Here is an 18,857-nt window from a genome sequence, read left to right on the forward strand (position 1 = left end):
GCCCCCCCACAATGTGGATATTCAAAACGTCATGATTCAGCTAGCACCTAGTTTATAGGCCCAGGACCCAGCATTGTGAGGCTGAGCATAAAACAAGTGAACAAAAAGGTATTAATTCCAATGACCTGTTGATATCTTGTGAGTAACAGAATTCAAGGTGGGATATACACTCCAGAATTGGGTTTAAAATTTTTTTTTTTACTCTAAATGTACAAATCATTTTAATTTGAAGCTCTTTTAAATTTAGTTGCTTGATTCCCGGAGAAGTCCGAGTAATATAGTTCTTGGTCTTATTCTGGGGGTGGGGTGGGGGGTGGTTTGCAGATTAGCAACTGGAAGGAAGTAGAGTTCGGCAGCCAGGCACTTGCTCTGGGTGCGTGTGTGACTATAGTGAGCTACAAAAGCCTCCGTTCTCCTCTTTTTGAAAAGGGGGACAGTAATTCCTCCCCCCAGTAGATGGGAGATCCCACAAACCTCTTCAGAAGAATAGTGCTACTTCAACATCATCTTGGAAATGAATACAGAGGCTTTTTATTTGCCGGGTGGTGTTTTCTTCACCAGACAAGAGAAACAAATCCGTCGTTTCTTGATGGGGCTGGGTGGGTCATTGCTGCTCACAGTAACCGCGCCGTAAGGGTTTGTTTCCAGCATAGCATTGGTTTTCCTTCCTCTGGTGCACTCACGATGCTTCCTGTGGTTTGCGTTAGTGCCGATTAGTTTTCTGACCCCATGTGTTTTCTGGAATTTCCATAGATGAAGATGTGCAGCCATTCCCTTACTTAGGAGCCAATTTTGTTATAAAAGATCTTAACCCAGTAGGTTTTTCATCTTGTCTGGAGGTCTTGATCATATGATTGCAAGACTAGAGAATTGGGTATTCCATTCTGATTCATTTCACGTTTTCCCTTTGGCAGGCTAATTGAGTTCACATGGTGGGACAATGTCTTCCCAGGCAGATTTAGTTCTCCTTCGATATTTTCCTAATAATCCCAGAGCGTGCACATACACAGGGCACAGATGCCTCAAACGCTTTGCCCCTCTGCCCAGAATAGGTTGTGTGTACAGTTGTTCTTCCTTGGTCGGAAAGGCTGACTCCAGCCTGGAGTCAAGAGGGGCCAAAGAGACAGCCAGAGCTCCCTAGGAGGGGTGTGTTGTGTTAAAAAAACCCAAAAAACAACAAAAAAATGCACTTAAAAAATACACTAAACACTTCTGCTACAAACTGCATTCGGCTATCAGCTATGACGAGCCACCCCATGCCCCTCGTGGTTTATCAGAGCGTTCTGAGAAAGTTGTGAGGGTCTGTGGTCGATGGCTTCCACACTCCCTGAAGGACATGCAGAACGTGTGTGTGTTCCTTAAACGACTGGGCTGCTTTCTGTTCTGGAATCTAGACTCCACCTGAACTGAGCACACACGCATAGCCCTTACAGTAACGACTAGTTTTAGAGGTTCAGATTTGGAAGTGCCGCCCCTGGGTTGGCGTTTGTACGGGATTTTTAAATTTTGTCTTCTCGGGGCGGGGGGCGGGGAAGGCAGCCACAAAGCACTGCAGGAGTCTAACCTAGAGGTGACACAAGCAGAGCACAGCCCTTTGGCTCTGGGGGATGGCTGGCTTCCCTTCACAAGAGAGGAGGCCCTCTTAGATGTGTAGGAAGGACAGATCAGAGGCCAGGGAAGCCTGCAGTCTGAATGCAGGCTGAAGAGGTCGCGTGATCATCATCAAAGGGAGGCGCTGGGGACTCGGCCTTCAGTTGGCCTGGGTGCAGTGTTTCGTTTCTTCAGCGCGAGGAGCCCACGTTGAGATTGAGCACAGCTTGCCAGACTCCTGTTGGTTTTCTCCCTCAAATGTGAAACTCCCTCTCGATTCTTCTGGAAAGGCTGTGTCTTTGAATGAAGGGTTTTCTCGGGCTGTGGATGCGGGCATTCCTGTGGGAGGCTGCCTCTAGTGCTGCGAAGGAAGAGCTCTCCATTCTGGCCACTGGGGAGCCGGGTGCTCTGCTGAGCCTTTGACCACAGGAGCGCCTCAAACCAGACCTCCTGGAAAACTTGTCCTGAGCCAGTTGCCATGGAGTTGATTGTAACGCATGTCTCTGACTCCGTGTGTGTTGGAGACCAGCCGTGCTCCAGAGGGCCTGCAGGGACTGAGTTTCTGGAAGCAGATCTATCTCCCCAGGCCTTGATGGCCGAAGTGTCCCTGGGTGGATTCAAACATTCTACCTTTCCATTAGCAGCTAAGCACCTCTCGTAGACCTGACTTTTCAAACAATGTCCAAATGAGTGAAAGGTTTGTTTATTTTCTATTTCTTTCCCCTGGCGGGGAGGGGGAATGATTACTGGGGAATAGATCCCTATGCCTACTTCATGGGCCTGGATATTTTCCATGTCCCAGTCTGCAGCAGCCCGGGTTCTCCCTGAGGTCATTTAGTCCTTTAGGAGGAGTTTCCCCCACCCAGCCACTCTGCCCGTCTCCCACCTAACCTGGCTGGCTTTCAGTGCTAAGCCTGGCCTGGGTCTGGTGCTGATAACACATTCTTTCAACAGGAAGTGCCTCCATTTTCAGTTGTCTGTGGGAGGGTGGAGGGCAGATAAGCCGTGAATGGAAACACAGAGCAGATTTCTGCCCCACCCTCAGCCTGCACTTTGATCCCAGAAGTACTGGGACCCCTGGCCTGGGAGGAAGGATGGCAAAGCCGTTGGCATTCTGCGGCTCTCGATACTTGGGCGCAGGAACACATTATGTTTAGATGTCTGCAATCAGACTGAGCATTCGTGGAAGGGTGTAGTTAGATGGGGAAAGTGTGTTCAAGACACTCAAATGTATACTTTCGGGGCCTGTGTGGGCACTGTGCATTGGGTCCAGAACCCGAATCCTTTTGTCAAATTTGTACCTGAGCCTCACTGGTTCTCAAATGGGTGCTTCTGGGGGGTTCTCAAAAGGGTGCTTCTGGGGTACATACCCTCATGGAGGCCCAGGGCCGAAGATGAACAACAAAGCCACGAGGCACGTTATTTCCTCGGCAGGTTGTGACTGTTCTAGCCGCCTGGCGCAGTTAGAAGACTGACCCGGGGTGCTAGGGACCCGATGCGTGTGTTTCCACGTACGTGGAACTGTGCTTCCCCCGTGTGCTGGATGACAGACGCTGGGCATTGCTGGCTCCCCAAGTACTTGTGCCATCTGTTGGGTTTGGTTCTGGCCGATGGTAGCTCCGTGCGTTCTGCCCCTTCTGCAAAGTTACATTGTTCCCTGCCATTCCAAAAGAAAACAAACAAAAAGATGCCGACTCTTAGTGACCCCGTAGGATAGGGTGAAACTGCCCCCTTTGAGTTTCTGATACCAACTCTTTGCCAGAGTAGAAAGCCTTGTCTTTCTCCCGAGGAGCAGCTGGTGGTAACGCACTGTTGAGCTTGTGTATCACAGCCCAGCGCATAACGACCACAGGGCTCCTGTGCCACTCACGCAACAAGAAGCGGAAAAAACAAGAAATGGGCCCCGTACCACAGTTGTGTCTGACTCCTAAAGACCTGACAGGACAGCCTAGAAGCGCTCCTTATGCCGGGAATGTAAAGCCGAGTCTCTCCTTAGAAGTGCCTGTGGTGGAAGCACCAGTCTGCAGGTTCAAAGTCCAGTGCTTTAGCTGCTGTGCCACCAGAGTGCCTTAAAATCATCACCCGAAAAACCCAAACTGCCTGCCAGTGAGTCAACGCCAACTCGTAGCGATGCCAATAGGACAGGGTAATGTGGGTCTCCTGAAACTAGCCCAAGGAAGGCCTAGGTAGTTCATAAAGAGGGCCTGGCCCTCTCAGGGGACCTCTCTGCCTTCCTTACCTTCCTAGGGGGCCTCATAATACTTTTGTGTGTGCTTCTGTTTTGCTAATTGATTTTAGTATTATTTATTTTGACTCATTTCACAATAGTTGAATGGATGGATTGCCTTGCTTTTCCAAACCATTCCTAGACCACTGGATCTGTCCACGTGGCGTTGGATTACCCCAAGCACAGTCAACACAGCTGACTCCTGCTTATCTGCTCACTTTCCCCACTAACTGCCTTGAAGCTCCAACTCCTGGGGCCGGTTGGCATCCGCCGCTCTCCTGACCCACAGCCCTTTCCACCAAACTCAATTGTCTTATTCAATTTACAGTTTCTTATAAAGACAGAGCCCCAATAAGCACAGCAAGCACAGACTTCCCTGTGCTTCTTGCCAATTTACGGTGCCCGGTGCTTCCCGCCACGCCTTCCTCGTGCTCGTCCTGCGAGCTGGGCGCTCTGTCCCTGGCTCCGTGGAATAGGTGATTGCCAGTAACCTGGCCGCGATGCCTTTCTTTGTGTGGGCTTTTCTTTCCTTTGAATTATTCCCGCCGAGGCATTTTCAGATGTGAAATAACTGTGGGTGGGGGGGAGGCGTAGACGTCTCTTGATGCCCCTTGGCACCATTTTGAGCCACAGCTGTGGCCTTCTGTGCCACGGCCATCTCTAGGGGGTGCTTACATGTTCAACATACATAATCACATACAGGTCCCATTTAAAAATGAGGCTATGGGGCCTTAGGCATACGTACTTGCCCTGTTTTTGCTGATCGCTTCAGAGAACTTGCTTTGATTTCAGGTGAGCGGATGTTCATCAGGAGAGCATTGCCCAAGTAATGTGGGGCTTGCTGTTTGCATAGCAGGATTCTTGCCTGGCTACGCATGTTATCATTTTTGCCTGAAAAAGACAGTGTTTGGGATTATTGCCCAGTGTCAGAATAATATTCAAGGTGTTAAGATTTCTTTAATGTGGCTCGTTTAAGAAGAGCAATAAAGTAATAATGGTAACTTAATGTTTTTATAAGGGGCTCTGGTGGCCATGTGGCTGTTAGCCACAAGGCAGCAGTTCAAACCCACGAACTGCTCTTTGGCAGAAAGCTGAGGCTGTCTGCTCCCGTACTGAACGGGGCTGCTATCAATCGGAATCAACTCAATGGCAATGGCTATGGGTTTTTTTTTATTTTGTCTTTGCTACTCTTTTAAGACCCTCCCATATAGTAACTAATTTAATTCTTGCAGCCACCTTAGGACAGAGGTACCCTTTTATTTCCATTTTACAGGTGAAGGCACAAAAGTTTTTGTCAGGTGATTTGGTTCATGGTGTCTACCCATCTCGTTCACACCACTTTCCCTTTGCATTTCAGTTGGATTTACTTCTGATCCGCTCCTCTCCCCCTCTCCTGTATACTCCATTTTGAACACTCCTTCCTTCGCCGTAATAACCCCAAACAAAACCCACTGCCAGCCAGCTGATTCCACCTCATAGCAACCCTGTATAGATTTTTGAGGCTGTAAATAATTATGGGAGCAGACTGCCTCATCGTTTTCCCTTGGAGCAGGAACTGGGTTTGAACCACCAACCTGTGGCTAGCGGTGTAATGGTTGTCTTTGACAAAATGTCCAACAGGGAAGGAATAGTGTTAGCACTTTACATGTGAAGAGTCCTTGAGCCGCCAGAACCTGTCAAAACCCAAGGTCACTCTTGCTGTGCAGGTACCCACCCTCTCTCCGCAGAGTCCTATTCTGGTCTTGTTCTACCTCCTTATCCCAGCCACTGGCTTGTCTTGCATGATAGGCAGTTGAGCGATCTTAATTTAGGGTTTGTGGGTCCTGAGCCCCCATGTGGTTGGCAGCCAGTGACCATTTTTCAGTCCCCAGGCCTGGCTCCCAGGAGGTGCTTTGATGCTGTTCCTTCATGCTGGTGGTGGGGTGGTGTAGACCTGATGCACTCCTGGCCATTTGGGGTGGGCTGCTTCCCGGCCCAATCCAGGCACAGCCTCCACTTCCACAGAACATACCCTGTGCTGTTGCGAGTTGGGCTGTAAGGCCAGTGGTCGGAAACCATCGGCCAGAGCTATGTGGGAGAAATACAAGAGAAGGCATTCCACTCCTGCGAAGAGTTACAGTTTCAGAAGCTTGCAGGACAGTTCTATCCTGTTGTAAAGAGGGTCACTGTGAGTCTGCGTTGACTCCTAGGTGGTGAAGTCGGGTTTAGTGAAGGCCAGTGATAAATGGGAATGTGCCTTTGATGGGCTAGCTCCATCAGTGAAGACAGGGCGGTGTGACATCAATCAGAGCTCGCCCTCGAATACCATCCCTTTCTTTTTCGGGTGTTACCATCTAGATCCACATTGGATTTGCTCTCGTTGGAGGTTCTAGGATTAAGGGGTGACAGTAACCACCCTATTTACAATTTTAACCAAATAGTACCGTTTCCTGGAGGTACTTGTTTCCACAAGGATCTATTTAAAATTATTCAGCATTACGAAGACTTTGTGACATTTTTATGCACCCACAGCCTCAATTTCCAGTTTTCAAGAAGACTTAGGGTGTGGGTGTGCTTTGCTGAACTTTCACAAACCCACATTTTTGTGAGGCAGGGATTTAGTCTGCCTGGTTGGGAGGACATGTGGATCCTCAGTCAAAAAGTCACAAGGCAGGGCCTGGTTGGGTTACTCGGCTCAGGCCCTCTCTCCAAGCTTCACACTATTACAGTGAGGATGAGAGGGAACCAGGTCTTGTTCAAGGAAAAGGAAGGACAACACTGACCATTGCCTTTGGGGGTCCCCCACTTCAGTGGGAGTGGCTTTCACACTGCTCAGCCTCTGTCCGATGCCCTCTGTTTCTCTGATAACTCAACCAGCCAAATGATGGTTTAAGGATTGAATGTGGTTGTATGTGTAAAGGAAATGCTTTGAAAAGTTCAAGATGACCCTGCTTATGTTCAAAAACAGCCCGCTTAGTTTTATGCACTGGAACTTGAAAGCTTAGAGCAGATCAGCTGAGCTTCAGAAGGAAAAAGGCAGGACTTTTTAGTGTGTGATTATGTCTCAATCGTGAAGGCTTTTCAAATGCAAGTTGTAGTCCAACTTGCTTTTGGTTATTTGGTTTTTGGGCTCTACCAAATTACATGATGTTTTCTGTTTGGCCTTTGTTTGCTTGGATTGGAGGGGAGGATTCCAACTGGGGAAGGTGAACAGCTACTTCCACAATCATGACAAAATAGAGGATATTTCACATTTTGTTCATTCTGTGGTCTGGCTCAAACATGGCCAGTGTTTGGAAGGAATTAAGGTTAAATGAGGTAGCTATTAAAACAGAACTTATGCATGCGTGGGCTAATTTTCCATGAAGTCAGGGCTCAACAATTTCATTCATCAGACCATGTTGGGTATAGCATTCATCTTTAGACTTTGACAGCGCTGAGGCCTTCTGGCTCTGGTGTGTGTGTGTGTGTGTGTGTGTGTGTACGTGTATGTATGTGTATGTGTGCGCTAATGCATGGTTGTAGGTGTGCCTGTGCAGGCAAGTATGAGGGGCTTCAAAAGTTGGTGGGGAAATATTGCCTTTAAATTTCATTTTCATGAGTCGTGAACTTTTATCTCTTCTCTGTACCTGTGGTGCATGCTCCGGTCTAGTCCAAAGTGAGATGCAGTACTGGGGTCATGATAGTGGGGTCGGGGTGGGGAAGCCTCAAGGAACCAGAGGAGGAATATTGCATGTTTCATTGGTGCTTCACAGCACCCTGGTTAACTTATCCTTTCCCTGTGATCCCTGTGTTGGGTGTCTCATTGTCTAGAGATGGACTTTGGGTCTCTGCTCTGACCTTCCTCGAGCTCAAGACACACTGAATTCAGGAACAGGAATAGCAATACCAGAAGGGTGGGGGAAACGGGGAGAAGAGGGGAGGAAGGGGGGCGTACCAATAGCAATTATTGACACATATCCACCCCCTACCCTCTTCAGAGGGATGAACAACAGAAACCATGGGGGAGACAGAGGACAGTGTAAGATATGAAAATAAAAATAATTTGTTATTTAGCAAGGGGTCACAAGGGTGGTAGGGAGGGTGGAAAAAGGGGGAGCTGATATCAAGGGCTCAATAGAAAGTAAATGTCTAGAAAGGAATGATGGCAACCTATGTTCAAATATGCTTGATATAATTGATGTATGGATTGTCATAAGAGTCATAAGAACCCCCGCTGTAAAATGATCTTAAAAAAAAATTCCACTTTCAGACAGTTGGAAGCCCCTCGCCCATGTGTGACGCCTGCAAGTGTACATGTGTGCGTGTGGGTTCTAAGTAGGTGCGGTGCGGGCAGCGCCCCCACAGTTTAGCATTTTGAAATGATTAGATTAGTGTGCCTCATACAGGCCCATTTACCTGCCATACCCAGTGTCGTTTGCTGGCGCTTTTGGCAACTAAAAACCTTCCAGGTCCCCTTTGTACTTTTTCCATTTTTCAATCCTGCCGGCAGCTCCCGCCACGGATTCTAAAGTTAACAAGCTATGTGTCTGAGTGGTGGGCCAGTGGTCGGCCAGTGGCGGTGGGCCACCCAGCGCGATCCCCCAGCTTCCTGGGGGTGCTGGGGGTGCTCCTGGCCTCACTTGGCGTGTGCACATTGGGAGAGATGCACGCCCGTGTGTCCAGCCGGCAGGGTGGTCTAGGTACGGTAGCAACTTTCTCGGTAACGCTCTCTTCTTCCCTCTGACCCCCTCGTCCTGCCAGGCAGGTGCCTCCTCAGTGATGTCTGGCCCAGGAGAGACCCCCAACCCCGAGACCAGCGAACTCAAATACTCCGCTCCAGACGGGCTGTACATAGGGGTCAGCCTGGCCTCCCCGGCGGAAGTGACGTCCTCGGTGCGGCAGGATTCTTGGTGCGCTCTGGCGCTGGCCTGAGCCTGCGGTCACAGACAGGAAGTGGGGGGCACCCGCCACGGGCCTCACGACGACGTTGGTATGACTTCATCGAGCAGTCCAAACTGAACGCCGACGGAACATTCCCCGACGGCGTCCTTTCCGTGCCTTTATTCCGAACGACATGTCATTTCCCAGAGGCGCGCGCCTCCGCCGGACCGGCCAGCCCTCCCCTCCGAGCGGAGGGATAGGCCAGCGCAGCCCCAGAGCACGCGGCCTCCGCCCTTTGCCAGACCCTGGTGCTGCCAGCCTGCCCCGGGCTCCCTCCAGCCGGGCTTGGTGCCTGTGCGTCACTTCCGGGAAGCAGGACGGGGCGGGGCCTCCCCTGCTAAGGACCCTTGAGAGAGATTGTTAGGAAACCTTTGATGTGTAGTGTCTCAGATCATTTGCCTTCTGGTCGATTTGGGTTATTCACGGATTTCCTCATACCTTGACCACATCCAAATGCCACCTGTGCTCACGGAGAAGATTCTTCGAGGCCGTTTGTACACACCTGGAGGTTGCGTGGGTTCTTGAGGGCTCTTGTCAAAAACCGTGCCTCGCTTGGCCAGACTGCATCATACCATTAACATACACCGTGACTGAATGTCCTCAAAGTTCACAGCGCGTGGCTGGTCTCAAGTCCGCCGGAATTTGTAAACAGGGTAGCAAACAAGATATTTTTCTTCCATGTATACAATCATTTTTTTAAGTGCAATTTGCGTTGCAGCAATCCAGTGTTAAATCATTTACATAAGATTTAACAACATTTTTTTTATAATGAATGTAAACATTTTAACTTAATGGTACTTAAATAATTTAAAAGAAAAATGTTAACTTAGACATTCTTATGCTTCTTTTACAACTACATCCCATTTCTATCTTTCCAATTGTTGAAAATATTTCAAGAACAAATCTTCTCTCAGGAAAATTGCCTTGCTCCATTTGTTAAGAATTTTTATACAAGACCACCAATAGGCCCCCTTTATTTTACTGTGGAATATGTGCTGGAAAGATTGCAACAAAACTACAACCTAACAGATAACATTTGTATATACGCTGAGATATCCGGGCATCTTTAAACACTATGATGAAGTCTGTATATTGTGACCAACCCACGGGCAGGTTGGCTTACATGAATTTTTTTTTAAATGGGATGTCATATGGAAACCGATTTCACCAGAGTTTTAAAAATAATAAAAAAAAAAAACCAAGGGTGTTGTTTTATCTCTGGACATCATGTTTCTCCCCTTTCCGTTTCATTTTGATGCATATGTTTGTGTGGCCGTAGACAGTGTGCAAAATAAGCCTGGTGACGGTTGCTCGCTGCCACAGCCTGTCCTTTCAAAGAGTGGTCCTTTGGAAGCGCTTTGAATACGTGTGGCTTCTTCGAAGTTGCCACGTGGGGGTTAGTTGTCGCTTTCCGTTTGCACTTGAAGTGATTTGACCAGTCTGGTTTTTCTTCATGGGCTGGATTTCCGGAAACCAGGAGGCTATTTTACAATATGAAATGTTGGCTCGCTGAGCATGTGGTATTTTACACTGTTTTTTCATTCACTTCAGTCATTGTCCAAACTGGAGCTCGGGTGAAAGGCTGTCAAAAGGGACATCTTTAGGGATGGTGGATCCCTCTCTCTGTTGGTAATGATGAGTCAAAAAAAGTTTACTCCTTTGGCAAGACTGCATTAGGGTTGCTGTGTATCTGGGGAATCCACTGGCACTCACACATACTGGTTATCATGTGGGCTAGAATTAAGTTGGGCCTGGGGTCTCACTAGGCCTCAGCTTGGTCATGGACTAGCATGGCTCTGTGGCTTTGGGTAGTTTACCAGATCTTCTTTTTCTAATCTGTAAAGTGGAGCAGCAAATTGAGATAGTTCATGTAAAGTGTCCATTCCCATAGTCTTGGGTCACAGTAAGCACTCACCAAGTTAATCGACTTTGGGAATGGGCAATAGGGGTTCCTACAGCATGAAGGATTTGAGTAAGGCCTTAATTTCAATAATCAGAAGTCGGTCTGTTGGCACCTGATGGGGGGGAGGGGGCTACAGAGGGAGGGTGTATTCCTTGGAGAGATCTGAGCTGATGTTGCTTTGAAGAAGGAGGCTGGCTAACAGGATAAAAGCTCTTCCCACTACCTGATTCTTGTCCCCCTTTCCTCTGACGGTTCTCATGACAAGTTGTCCGTTTTCTGGTGTACTGGGGGTTATTAGAGTTAACATGCTTTGATTAGAAAAGGAAATTGTCTTATTGGCACTTCCAAATAGTCTTTTCCTCCTAAGCATGGTCTCAAATTCTGATGCTTGCAATTCTAAGCCAACGAAGTGTGCTGCTGCTTCCTTTTCGAAGTAGAAGAATTTTCATCTTCATGAAGTGAATTAAAAGAGGCAGAGAGAAAGGAAGAGCATGTCCATCCGAACCAAGAACCTGTTAATCTGGACGGCTCACATGATGGCTTTTATACATATGGGTGTATAGAGCAGAAATCTGATTTTTTCCCCCCAAATACACTATCTCGATACTCCTGTATTAAATGTGACATCAAAACAAAACACAAGTCATTCATTTCTTAATAGATCTTAGTCTTTAATATGTGTGGCCCACCTCAGTTTAAAGAATCCTCAGACCTATTTCTGTGGCCCGCAGGATGAATGTCCCCTGTTCCCCATGACCGGTTTTTGGCCATCTTATTTGAGTGAAGACCCAGTCTTGGGTCTCTCCTCAGGGTCACGTAATGTTGCTTGGTGTCTATGGGAGGGTCAGGAAGGCAGAGGGAGCCATTCATTTCCCCCTGCAAATAAATTCATTTCTTGTTCATGGGAAGTGTTTTCCCTGGTCCTTGGAAATTTGATGTGATTTCAGATCACAGATTCATGAGCTGCTGGGAGGGTCATGCAACACATCTTTGGTGGCCATGCCAGGTCCCAGACTCCTTCCAGTGTGGTCCAACGTGTGACAAGTGTGCTGAATTCACATTACAGCACCTTTCACCTGTGGGGTCTGTGGATGCCTTCAGATCTGAGACGGGACTCTGTGTATGTGTGGAATGGGTTGTGAGTGGGTAAAAGGGAAGAGATCAAACACTTATTTAGATTCTAGAATAACTCCTGGTGTATTCATGTGGCTTGTTAATATAATTAGTTGAAGTTATATTAATTCCATTTGGGGGAGAAGAGTTAACTACTGAGAGGTGGAAACTCAAATTAGCAGTCAGATACTCATTTCATTAGTATAAGCAGGAGAAACTTGGATAAGAGTCAGACTAAATATTTTTGAGATGGGGGTCTGTGGGTAAGACTTGGAACCCCTTCACTCACTGCCATCAAGTGCATCCTGACTGCTAACTGCAAGGTCAGCAGTTTGAAACCAGCCAAAATGAGGCCTTCTAGTCCCATGAACAGTTTCATGTCAAAAGATGAGGCTTTCTACTCCCACAAGCAGCCAGAGTCTCAGATATGCACAGGCCACTTCTTTCCTCTCTCCCCTGCAGGTTCGCTATGAGTTGGAACCCACAGTTCTGGAGGTCTCGGGGTGGGCTCTGTGCCACTGAACTTTCAGTGGTTGGATCCAAAGCAGGTCGCTTTGCTAATCTCTGGGTGGAAAACGGGGGACAACAGGGTAATACACATCTGTAGTGGGGCTGAGGAGTCCCTGAGTGATGCAGACAGTCACAGGCCTGAGTGCTAACTCGAAGGTTGGCGAATCAAGTTCACGAAGGGCACCTGGTGATCTACCTCTGAAAAATCAGCCATTGACAATCCTATGGAATACAGTTCTACTGTTGACCCATGTGGGGAGGAATTGACTCGACAGACTGAGAAAGGAGTCATTCTTGGCTTGGGAAATTGTCATATTTTTAGTAGATTGAAGCCCTACGTCACTTATTGGGGACTTTGAGTCAATAAATAATAGTTCCAAATACCTTTTAAAGGAAACTTAAGATGTTGCCGGGAAGTGTCCGGCCGTGGAAGCTCACATTAGAGACAGTGTTTGTGCGTCCCGTCCCTTGAGTCTTCTATGTCCACCCCCAAACCACCAAACCAACCAACCAAACAGCAAAACACTGCTGCTGAGGTGATTCCAACTCAGGGTCTCCGAGACTAGAAATCTGTATGGGAGAAGACAGCTTTATCTTTCTATTGATGAGAGACTAGTGGGTTTGAACTGTCAACCTTGTGGCTAGTAAGCTAACATCTCAGCTTTTTAATGCTGTAGTTATTGTTAGATGACGCTGAGTCAGGCCTGAGGCATAGCAACCCCATGTGCAACAGAAGGAAGCCCTGCCTGGCCCTGCACCATCATGATTGTGTCCATGCTTGAGTGCATTGTTGCAGTTGCCATAGCTGTCTCATTGAGCTCTACTTTACCAAGCACAAAGTCCTCCTCCAGGGACTGATGTCTCCTGACAACATGTCCAAAGTATGAAGTCTCACCATCCTTGCCTCTAAGGTGCACTCTGACCCTACCTCATCTGAGGCAGATAAATTTGTCCGTTTAGCAGTCTGTGGTACTTTCAATATTCTTTGCAAGCACCACAATTCAAATGCACTGATTCTTCCTTATTCAATGTCCAACTCTCACGTGGTATTTATATCAAGAAAGTAAAGCTAATTTAAAATGTGGACAACACACCCTGGATGAAATAGCTATTGGTATGAGTATTAGCAACAAAAGAAGACGTAAGAATATTCAATTGGTAGAAGGACTTCTATTTCAGTTATCCGGGATTCCTGTGGTAAATGATCACCTAGATCAGTGGTTCTCAACCTGTGGGTTGCGACCCCTTTGGGTCACGTTTCATAACAGTAGCAAACTGACAGTGATGGAGTAGCAATGAAAATAATGTTATGGTTGGGGGGTCACCACAACATGAGGAACTGGATGAAAGAGGCGCGGCATTAGGAAAGGTGAGCACCACCGATCTTGACAGTCTAGAGTCTTTGGGCAAGTCATTTTTCTCTCTTAGCCCACCCAAGAAAGCCTTCCCATCTAGAAGGTAGAGAAATCAGGTGGCATGGGATTGAAGGTCTTTTTATCAGCATTTTCTTCTGCCTGCCTCGGAAGCTGATTGTATGCAGTGAAGTGACGGTGGGATTTTGGCTTGGTTTGGGCTCCCAGAGCTTGAGGCCTTCAAGGGTCCCTCCATGATCACACGAAGCTGATGGATCGGAATGTGTTTGTACTCCATTTTCTGTCCCCTGATCAGAGACCAAGTCCTGACTTGGGTCACAGAGGGGGACAGCCCTGCTCCTACTTCTGAACACAGAAGCTTGGTAAGAGGTGCCACCAACCCTTAATGCTAAACCCACTTGGTCTCTGGCTCCTGACAGACACTTTATACAGTGCTCTGGACCCAGACCGGAAAATGGAAAAGTCTGTTGCAGCGTAGTCTGCAGAACAAGGAAAAAACAGCTTTGCTTGGCTTGGCCCATGGCTTCAATATCTTGTAGTTGATTTTTTTATTTTTTGGAAACAACCGACTTTTCATTGTTATTTGCCTTCTTGTGTCTGCGCTTTAGCTGTTACAGAATTTCCCCTCTTCTTATTGTCTAGGGGTTACATTTATTTTTTGTGAATTCTGCCCCCTTAACATGCCAAGACAGACCTAAAATAATAAATCAAAATCTATTGAGCGTCAGAGTACTCCAGAGTGCTGGCATGCAGTCAATCGATAGGACCCTTCTAGCCATAATGCCTTAGGTGATGTGTTATAATTCTGGACTCTGTGCTGTGGGTATGAGACTATTTTGGAGGGAGTTCTCTGTTCCAAAGAAGCTCTGGGGGCATAGTGGTTACTTGGTGGGCCGCTAAACACACAAGGTCATCAGTTCAAAACCACCAGCTTCCCCATGGAAGAAAGGTGAAGCTTTCTATGCCAGAGAGTTATAGACCCCACCGAAGCATTCCACCCTATATAGGCCCTATATAGGACTATATGTCAGTGGTTCCCAACCTTCTCCATGCCACGACCCTTTAATGCAGTTCCTCATGTTGTGACCCCCCAACCATAAAATTATTTTCATTGCTACTTCATAACTCATTTTTCTACTGTTAGGAATCAGGCAACCCCTGTGAAAGGGTCATTCGACCCCCCAAAATAAGGTGACCCGACGTTTCACCTTTGAGAGGACAGTCCCGATTTTTAACAATTTTTCCCGTGTCCTGCGGTGTTTTAAAAAAGTCCCGATTTTTGTAAAGCATGCACGACAAGCTAGGGTATACAGTTTTCAGCTGCGGTGTGGCTATTGCGCCAGGATATGAGTTTTACCAATGATGTCCCACTGGTGTCCCGCTTTTCCAATGTTAAAATCTGGTCACCTTACTGAGAGGTCACGACCCACAGGTTGAGAACCACTGCTATGGGGTCTCTCTTAGTCGGAATGGACTCCAGGGCGGGGAGTTTAGTTTGCTAGTGGGTAAGTTCTGACCCCAGTCAAGGTTGTGACCAAGTCCTACCCTCTGTTTCCTTGGGAGCATCTTTGATACAACTTTAGTAGAGGGTCTGACTTAAGACACCATCCTTTGTTTTCCTGGGCGATGTGGCTAGCTAAAACACAAAGCACAAAACACACCATCAAAGCCATTGCTGGATGTAAAAGAGCCATCTGGGACAGAGAAAAATCCCAGCCCTTTGGAAGAGCACGTCCCAGCTCTATCTGAAGTGGTGGAGGCCCCAGCAGCTGTGGCACGGAGCCTCAGAGGAGCAGCACTGAGACGGTGGGGTACCTTCTCCTCATCGGGCCTGAGACTATGTGACTGTGGGCCACAGTGCTGGGCAGGCTGGCTTCCTGACTCAGAGGAAGAAGCCAAGGGACCGCCTGGCTGAGAGGCTCAGGACCAGAAAAAGACTTGGCTGCTGGCTGAGGATGCATGTTGCTGTGGACTGGTCACTGCATCTTTACTGCTTACAGATTCTCACCTACTAACGCCCCTAATCAACCACATTTGAATTGTGCTGCTGGAGAAGAATACTGGAAGGACCATGGACTGCTAAGAGGACGAACCGATCTGTCTTGGTAGAACTAAGGCCAGAGTGCTCCTTAGAGGCACGGACAGCAAGACTCTGTCTTACACACTTTGGACATATTGTCGGGAGAGGTCAGTCCCTGGAGAAGGACGTCATGTCTGGTCAAGCGGAAGGGCAGTGAAAGAGGCAGCCCCTCGACAAGACGGATCGACACAGCGGCTGCATGCATGGGCTCAGCCAAAGAACAGTTGGTGCCGGAGTGTGCAGTGTTTCATTTAGTGGTGCACAGGGTCTCAATGGGTCGGAGCGGACTCAATGGCATGATGGGACAACCACCACCACCACCACAATAAACCCACTCAATCATAAGTATTGTCTGTGAGTTCTGTGTGGCCACAGTCAAGAATCATCCAACTTTGCATAGAAGGAGAGTGGTGTGGGAGGAATGCTTGGTGTCAGAATAGGGTAAAGAAGGAGCGAGAGGGACAGAGGTCAGATATGTCCACCGCTATGCTGTTTACTGCCGCCACATAGTACCTACTGTGTGCTAGTACACGTGCCAGCATATCTCATCCTCATCCCAACTCTAGGAAATTTCACACATATGTCCACCAAGACCCAGAGAGAGGGAGTCACTTGTGCAAGGCTACCCTGGGGCAGAGCTGGGATTTGAGCTCAGGCAGTGCAGTCCAGATCACATGCTCTTACTTCTCTATGCTATATTGCACGTCCGAGGGGAATACATTAAAGAACACAGAGGGCAGCCAGAACTCGGAGCTTCGAGACTGCGCCCTGTCCCTTTCCTAGCGTCCTAGAAATACACGCGTGTGATTGGAAATACTCATCTGCTAGAGTGGAGAAATACTCGTAGCAGGAGTGGAGATAGTCTGGCTCGTATAAGGCCCATGAAATCATCAATGCCAGCTAACATTACATGCCTCACCAAAGAGAAGCAATTCCAGCCATCCCATTAGGGGTGGGTTAATTAAATAGTTGGCCCGTGAATGATGGTCTAGATCTCCAGATGACCCTTGGCAGGATAACGGTTCCCCACCCCTGGTCTAGGGATTCAGTGTCTGGGCCTTGCTGGTGCTGTGGATCTGTGTCCAAACCCCCACCCTGTTCCTGCTCACGGGCCCCTTTCTGGGAGTTGTGGACAGAACTCACGGCCTTGGCTCCCTCGCACACACAGGATCTGTGCTCACGACGTCGACACTGCCCTCGCTACTGTCCCGCCATTCCTGTGTCCTCTCCCAAGGCACCACCCTTCTTTCTTCGTGCAGTAAACGTAGCTCAGTTGTGATACTGTGGTTCACTTTGTATAAATTTAAAATCTGGTTTTAAATGAAAAAAAAAGTCTAGAGATTAAAGAAATCTGGCAAAACCTCCTCAGTTGCTTCTGTCAAAGGCAAATATAACTTCTAGTTATGTTCTTTAGAACTCACTGCCATTGAGTGGATCTGGACTCACAGGGACCCTACAGGACAGAGGCGAACTGCTGCCTGTGGATTTCTGAGACCACAAATCTTTTTTTTAAAAAACATTTTATTGGGGGCTCATACAACTCTTATCATAATCCATACATTCATCCATTGTGTCAAGCACATTTGTACATTTGTTGCCATCATCATTCTCAAAACATTTTCCTTCTACCTGAACCCTTGTTATCAGCTTCTCAACACGCCCCCAGTGAACCCTTGATAATTTATAAATTATTATTATTTTGTCATGTCTCACACTGACTGATATATCCCTTCACCCACTTTTCTGTTGTCCATCTCCCTGGGAGGGGATTATATGTAGATCATTGTGATCGGTTCCCCTTTTCTGCCCCCCCACCTTCTCCTTACCCTCCTGGTATCGCTACTCTCATTATTGGTCCCAAGAGGTTTATCTGTTCTGGATTCCCTGTGTTGAGAGCTCTTATCTGTGCCTGTGTACATGCTCTGGTCTAGCTGGATTTGTAAGGTAGAGCTGCAGTCATGATAGTGTGGAGGAAGCATTAAATAGAGGAAGCATTAAAGAACTAGAGGGAAGTTGTAAGTTTCATCAGTGCTACACTGCACCCTGACTGGCTAGTCTCCTCCCCACAACCCTTCTGTAAGGGGATGTCCTATTGTCTGCAGATGGGCTTTGGGTCTGCACTCTGCACTCCCCCTCATTCACAATGACATGATTTTTTTTGTTTTAGGAGACCATGAATCTTTATTGGAGTAGAAAGCCTTTTCCTTTTTCCAGCTGGTGGTTTTGAACTGCTGGCCTTAAGGTTAACAACCCCAACGTTTAGCCCACTAACTCACCTAAAGTCAAACCAAACTCACTGCCATCGAGTCACGCTTTACAGAAGCAGAAAGCCTTGTCTTTTCCCCTCAGAGCAGCTGGTGGTTTCAAACCGCCGACCTTGTCCTTAGCATTCTAACGCATAACCCCTACACCACCAGGGCTCCTCCTTGGAGCTCATAGGAGCGTGTCTCTTTGTACGTTTGGAAGTGTTGAGTTTGGTTGAGCAATTTACCCCTTTTCACGTAGCTTCCAGTCAAGTGTCTTTGGCTTCATAGGTGTTAGTTGCTATCAAGTCGATTCTGAGTCCTGGAGCTCCCAGATGACGGGGCACATGTACCTGGTAGGGTTCTCTGGTTGTAACCTTTATGGAAGGAGATTGCTAGGTCTCTCTCCTCAGAAGCCGCTGCCTGGGTTCCAACTGCCGAACCTTTCAGTTTGGGTCACTGTGGGCCTTTCCCTTTCCCTAGCTCAAATGCTTCTGATACAGCCTTTTACAAAGTATGTAACAAGCTGGTGAAATGATTAATAGTGGCTCAAACGGAACACCAGAGGGAACAAGGAATACCTCATCATGGTGTAAAATCTCTCATCGTGCCAGAGACTTAATTTTATTTCAGGAAAACTTGCGCAAGATTTTGGCAGCACTGTCTCAGGCTTTATCTTTTTCAGTAAGTGTTCATTACTGCTTACATCATTGTTGCTATTATTGTTTTGATAAGGGAGCATTATCAGGGATGCTCTGTGTCAGGGGTGCTCAGCCTTCCAGGGGCATAAGGATCACACACAGAGCTTGCTGAAACGGCTCAGTTGCGAGCGCCTTCCCCAGAGTGTTGACCTCTGCAGGCTCTATAGAAGGCGAAGGAAGCTACATGTTTTGGCCTTTGCATCGATTGCAAATTT

General features: G+C 47.7%; 1 protein-coding gene across 1 annotated transcript in view; it reads left to right on the forward strand.

The window, feature by feature from the left end:
• The window catches only part of GATA6 (GATA binding protein 6), a 31,445-nt gene extending 21,511 nt beyond the window's left edge, over nucleotides 1-9,934 (forward strand). Inside the window, exon 8 of the mRNA XM_045296309.1 lies at nucleotides 8,540-9,934. Within this exon, the coding sequence (XP_045152244.1) occupies nucleotides 8,540-8,710 (171 nt within the window). The 3' untranslated portion in view covers nucleotides 8,711-9,934. The remainder of the gene's footprint in view (nucleotides 1-8,539) is intronic.
• The last annotated feature ends 8,923 nt before the right edge of the window (nucleotides 9,935-18,857 follow it).

The sequence above is a fragment of the Echinops telfairi genome, unplaced genomic scaffold (assembly GCF_000313985.2).
Source record: "Echinops telfairi isolate 266 unplaced genomic scaffold, ASM31398v2 ScPeMD7_7400;HRSCAF=8409, whole genome shotgun sequence".
Taxonomy (NCBI): domain Eukaryota; kingdom Metazoa; phylum Chordata; class Mammalia; order Afrosoricida; family Tenrecidae; genus Echinops; species Echinops telfairi.